Source organism: Etheostoma spectabile, chromosome 5, assembly GCF_008692095.1.
Source record: "Etheostoma spectabile isolate EspeVRDwgs_2016 chromosome 5, UIUC_Espe_1.0, whole genome shotgun sequence".
NCBI lineage: Eukaryota > Metazoa > Chordata > Actinopteri > Perciformes > Percidae > Etheostoma > Etheostoma spectabile.
In genome coordinates, this window is record NC_045737.1 from 34,524,227 (window position 1) to 34,530,604 (window position 6,378).

A 6,378-nucleotide genomic window follows, 5' to 3' on the forward strand; every position below is an offset into this window, starting at 1 on the left:
GTGTGTGTGTGTGTGTGTGTGTGTGTGTGTGTGTGTGTGCCATATCCAGTGTTACCCCTGTGCAGCAGGTGTAAATCTGATTTGAAATTAGGTCAGAAAACCATGAGAGAGGTTGAGACACCAAAACATTCCTAATTACAAAATATTATTGTTATTGATAATGTGAATGTGGCCAATAGGATGATGGTCATGATAAAAAAAGAAAGTAACAAACAAAAGAAGAAATTTGCTATCAATAATTAAAGAAATCAAAACTAAAAGGAACTCCACTCGACCCTGCCTTTTTAGGTTTGCCATTAGCAAACGTGGCTACCTCATACCTACTGTAATAGTTTTCTTCTGGTATGAACTCGGTCTGGTCTGGTCTGGTCTGGTCAGGTCGGGTCTGGGTGAGCTGAGCAATACTAGAAGGTGGAGTTAAAAACTGCATACCGCTGATTGGTCAGAGATAATTGTCACTAACGTGGCATGGCACATCCTGCACAAAAATTTTAGGATTCACTTGACCCAGATTAAAAAAAACAACAACAAAAAACATGGTGGACCATGTGTACGTTCAAAGGTTGTTTTAAAACTCAGATTGGACAGATAGTCTAGCTAGCTGTCTGGATTTACCCTGCAGAGACCTGAGGACCAGGTAACCATAGTCCTCAGATTGGACAGATAGTCTAGCTAGCTGTCTGGATTTACCCTGCAGAGACCTGAGGACCAGGTAACCATAGTCCTCAGATTGGACAGATAGTCTAGCTAGCTGTCTGGATTTACCCTGCAGAGACCTGAGGACCAGGTAACCATAGTCCTCAGATTGGACAGATAGTCTAGCTAGCTGTCTGGATTTACCCTGCAGAGATCTGAGGACCAGGTGAACCATAGTCCTCAGAAATCCCCCAGAGTTTAAAATTCCAACACAAAGAAAGCGGAAGGTAACGGACATCCTGACAAAAAGAGTGACATCCGGAATCACTGGAGCAAGTGGAACGTTGTGGACACAGACTAGTTATCAATGAAGGAATCAGCGAGTGTCGCTGTGATAATTATTGTCACGGTAGTCGCTATAGTAATTTTTTTATTGTCTGTAAAGCGTCCTTGAGTGTTAGAAAGGCGCTGTTAAATATAATGTATTATTATTATTATTATTAATCAGCTTAGAATTTTGCCTACACTGAAGGGGCACTATCTGCAGTGGAAAACAACACGTGAAAAGTATTTGCCTCAGAAGGCCTTGTGTTTGACATATAACTAGATGTATTTATATCCAAGGCCATGGTATACGACCAAGTTATACAGATATTGATCATGTTAATGGTGTTGCTGCTAATGCTGAAGAAGGTCCCTCCTCTCCCTTCCAGAACACATACACTAATGCAGACAAGCTGCTGGAGGCAGCTGAGCAGCTGGCTCAGACAGGAGAGTGCGACCCCGAGGAAATCTACAAGGCGGCCAGGCACCTGGAAGTCCGAATCCAGGACTTTGTCCGCCGAGTCGAACACAGGAAGCTGCTGCTCGACATGTCTGTCTCCTTCCACACACACACCAAGGAGGTGGGACACACAAACTCAAAAATGAACACGTTCTCAGAGAAAAATTCTCAGGAAAAAAAAATCAATAGAAACGTTACATCATAAGGCAATTCTAAAAACAAATTGTTTTCTAAAAACAATGCACATCACAAGTCAGTCAGTCTGACATCTATTTCAATTGTAAAGAAGCGTTTCGGCGTTTGGCCTGTTTAGGTGGAATGCATATGATGTAGGTTCCTCCAGTGGAACTGTATAAACGGGAAATATTCAGGTGAATCATTAATTAAAAACAGCAAAAAAAAAATCTATCCTAGTGAAACAAATGGATTTTCCCACCCTTAATAGTTGTGTTATTTTTAGTACTAACACAGCAGTGTTGCAGAGGAAAGAGAATTCTGTGCTAATGGATTGATCACACATCTGCTAAGTTGGCACTCTGTCTGTTTGCCCGTGCGTTTGTCCAGCTGTGGTCGTGGATGGAGGAGCTGCAGAAGCAGCTGCTGGACGAAGTGTGCTGCAATTCGGTGGATTCGGTTCAGACTCTGATCCAACAGTTTCAGCAGCAGCAGACGGCCACACTGGAGGCAACGCTCAACGTGATTAAAGAGGGAGAGGAGTTAATACAACAGCTCAGGTAATAGTGCAATTCAAAAAAATATTCATGATGCTGTTTTAAAGATTCAGGTAACAATAATAACATTTCTAATGTTATTAAAGAGAAAGATGGATTAATACAGCAGCTCAGGTAATGATATTTATTCCTAAAACGTCATTTAAAAGTGAAATGTATACAGCTGCTTAGGTAATATAACGATTAATAACAATATTGACACAAGCATATACATTCATCTTGTCTTACTCTTACCTGAGTTACTTTGTTTAAACTGTACACTACTAGCTGATCCCCATTGTCTTTGAGATGGTCACATTTAATTAAAATTATTATGCTGTAGTTTGACATGTTTGTCATGTTTTTCTATATTTCATAAAACAAATAATAAATGATATAAACTATTTAAAATATAATGCTTCTTTATAAATTTCCTTTAATTGTTCTGATTTGCTTTTATTTTAACATTCATCTAAATATGAAAACATCATAACTTCATGTAAAAAAGAAAAGAAAGTCCAGCACATGTGCCTCATATACTCATCTCCTCAAAACATCTTTATGTTGTCAAAGCGGGTCCTCTTATGATGAGGGAGGTCTTGTGTAAGGCCGTGTGTGGTATAATGTCTCCCTCTGTGTCTTCCTACAGAGATGCAGCCATGTCGACCAATAAGACGCCTCACTGCAGTTCCATTGCACACATCCAGGGTGTGCTGCAGCAGCTGGACGAGGCTCAGGGCCAGATGGAGGAACTGTTCCACGAACGCAAAATCAAGCTGGACATCTTCCTCCAGCTACGCATATTTGAGCAGTATACTATAGAGGTAGGAGCGCAAGAGCGTGTGCTTGTTCAATATCAAAGTAGATTTAGACAGGTACTTGATGTTATTGTGACAGAAACACTTTGCTGCTCATTGGAAGCTGCTGTGGATTACAGCAGAGCTCTGCTCTAGGTCCCCTGTTGTTGTTGTGCTGTAGTGCTGTAGTGCTGAAGTGCGTTATTTCTGTCGGCCCCATAAGGAATTCTAATTAATGACAAAAAAACTGTCGGTGCGTCCACATGATACAAATCGTACGTGATCGCGCACCACCCCCACCCCTCCTCCACGCAGTTGTTAGTAGCCAAGGAGGACACAGATGATCTTCACTCAAGCTTTTGCACGGGAAAGTCACTAGACGCCACAATCTTCTGAACATAGTCATACTGAGAAACACAGAGAGAGTTGTGCGGGGCTGATCGTGATAATTAGTTTGCATCAAATCATTTGGCAATGGCTTAAATGTAATGTTGATGTTCATTAACATCAAAAAGTTACACAATAAAGCTTTAAAAGGGGCTGTAAGAGCTAATTAGATCCAATGTTGATGGACAAACCACAAAAAACAACAACAGCACCCACTGGCTTTTGGCTTGTTGTGTTGGTAACTGTGTCTTCATGTGTCCTCTGATCCCGCGCTTTCCTCGGTTTCGGCAGGTCACAGCGGAGTTGGACGCCTGGAACGAGGATCTATCTCGTCAGCTGAATGACACGGGCCGCTCTGGCGCCAGCAGTGGCAGCAGCAGCGGAGGAGGCGGCGCCTCCTCTGGCGGCGCAGAGGACATTGGCCTGGCTGAGCAGCGGCTGAAACGACATGCAGAGAGGAAGGCAGCCATGAACAACATGACCTACGAAGTGATGCAGCAGGGTCAAGACCTGCACCAGTACATCATGGAGGTCCAGGCTTCAGGTAAAAACACACACAACCAAACCTTTGCTCTATGAGAATGAAAATAGGGGGACAAGAGGTAGAGAGGGACAGGAGTTTCAGAGGAATAAAGAAGATGCATGCAAAGAACAGTTGTGTACTACTATACCCTTGTGGTTTTGTTTCAAACTGGAGTTCACACACCTGGCATCATTATTAGCGATGTTCCTATACCGATACCAGTATCAGTATCGCTGATATCGATATCCGATACTGCCTTAGTATTAAAGTAATTAATGTTGTTTTTCAATTATAACTGACTGTTAAACTGAGAAGAAAAGAGAACGTTCTGTGGCTTTAATTGTTTATTGTTACTCTGTGCTGTACGTACATTACTACTAGGCAGTCCTATTCTTTAACGCTTTCATTTGCATTTGCACTGAATTTAGTTGGGATTCTGTTGTCCGCTGAGCAGGCTCACATCTGGATTCACAGCTGCACAATGAAGGAGAGAGGGAGCCCTGATGCTTTGGCAAAACCATAAACTGTGATGCCAAAAAAAAAACGTGTTGTGCTAAACAGGGAGAGAATTAGGTTAAAAAATCGTCACAGCACAATCCTCTTACTGTGTGTGATGTGTGTGTATATGAGTAGGTCAACGCCGCTGCCCCCTGGAGTGAGACATCTCTCTCTCTCACACACACACACACACACATACACACACACTCACTCTCTTTCTCTCTCTCTCTCTCTCTTAGACGCACACTTTTCTTTTATTCAATGCTACTCAACACTTGCAGCTCAAACATTACATACTATCTAATATTAATAGAGTAATGTGTGTGTGTGTGTGTGTGTGTGTGTGTGTGTGTGTGTGTGTGTGTGTGTCTGTCAGGAATCGAGCTGACAGGGGAGAAGGACATGGACTTGGCTGCTCAGGTTCAGGAGTTGTTGGAGTTCCTCCATGAGAAGCAGCAGGAGGTGGAGCTCAACGCACAACACACGCACACACGGCTGGAGCAGATCCTGCAGCTACGCCACCTACAGGCTGAGGTCAAACAGGTAAACACACATGCAAGCACCAGCTCCAAGCACGGAATAAGCTGAAGCAATTCTCTGTGTCATTCACTGGGTGCCACTGAATTTTGCTTTGAAATCATGATTAATTGCCCCCAGAAATCTGAAAAATGATTTGGCTTAGACTGCATTTTTCTAAAAAGTATCAAGAGCATTATTCTGATCCTGAGCCAGAGAAGATTTGGAACATCCTAAAAAGGAAATAATCTGGTGCTTTAATGGAGCACAGTGGACTGAATTTAAATAAACTGAATCCAATTTTGGAATGACTCCTCCATGTTGTTGACACGAAAAGAGCGACACCCTGCTCCTACTCCGGTTTTGCAAAGTGGCAAAGAAGCTGCTGCAGATGTGAACGTGCCGGTGCGTTGAGCCAGGAAGCACACTGCTGCTGCAGATGGATACAGCTGAATTATTTATGAGGTTTATGGCAATGTGCTAATAACACACACACAAAGACACATTTTGAAGACAAATAAAACGTTGACATTTAGTTTTTTACATAAATTGAACACATATGTTGAAAATTATTTTCATTTATTAGAGTTTTAAATGTGGTTTTGTTGAACTTTTTCAGTGTGGGGCCTGTGTAGAGTTTGTCTGCTTTTCTGCTTGTGCTACTTTATCTCTGGCGGACTATGCTGCCATCTACTGCACATCAGTTTAATAACCTTCAGTCATTATGTGTGTCTTCTGAAGAGTCCATCATGTTGGTGTCTGTTTGTGTGGTAAGAAGAAGAAAAAAGAGTCCATCATGTTAGTTTATCTCCTCCGTGTCCTCCTTAATTTGACGGGTTAAACGCTACTATTTTTGGCCATTTTAGCTCTTTGGGCTGGGATAAGCAAAGTCAACTGACTTTGATAGGCTTAGACAGCTGTCAGGGAGAGAATTAGGTTAAAAAATCTTTACAGCACATTTCTCCACTGGCCCACATTTGTGGGCAGGAAAAAGAGCTATTTTTTAAAATAACACTGGTAAAGTTTTCTGACGGTGGAGATGGAGACTGAAGACCTTGGACACTGACGCTATTCTTCCTAAATCTCAAAAGTACTGTCACCTACATGTGTGGTAATAACACCTGCACACCAATAAGCTCTACATCCACATTATTCATGCTCTTCATAACAGTGTGTTGGTCCTGTTCCTCAGACTGTACTGTTTAACCTCACACTGCATGTCCCTCTTTACAGTAGCTGTATGTATATCATTTCTGTCCTTAACTTAATCTAACTTAACTTATGAACTTTTTTCACAATTAATGTCTAGGAGTTTACACATTATGCAGGAGATTTCCCTCCACAGAATACGTTCACATAAGTTTACTCTATTTTTTAGAATAGCAGTCTTGTATTTTGTCATGGCTTTGAACTTTTCTTTATGTCTCTCCATCATCAGGCTCTTTTTTAAATCTCAGCCGATCCCTTCTCTGCTCCCACCACTCTCTCTCTCTCTCTCTCACTCTCTCTCTCTCTCTCTCTCTCTCT

The 6,378-nt window shown here is 42.0% G+C and overlaps 1 protein-coding gene across 3 annotated transcripts in view; it reads left to right on the forward strand.

Annotated features, from left to right (window-relative positions):
• Positions 1 to 6,378, forward strand: part of kalrna (kalirin RhoGEF kinase a) — a 179,480-nt gene that overhangs the window by 88,126 nt on the left and 84,976 nt on the right. For all 3 annotated transcript variants that reach the window (XM_032515387.1, XM_032515389.1, XM_032515388.1), the window contains exons 15-19: positions 1,350 to 1,541; positions 1,985 to 2,154; positions 2,780 to 2,954; positions 3,606 to 3,858; positions 4,712 to 4,878. In XM_032515387.1, coding sequence (XP_032371278.1) covers positions 1,350 to 1,541; positions 1,985 to 2,154; positions 2,780 to 2,954; positions 3,606 to 3,858; positions 4,712 to 4,878 — 957 coding nt within the window. The remainder of the gene's footprint in view (positions 1 to 1,349; positions 1,542 to 1,984; positions 2,155 to 2,779; positions 2,955 to 3,605; positions 3,859 to 4,711; positions 4,879 to 6,378) is intronic.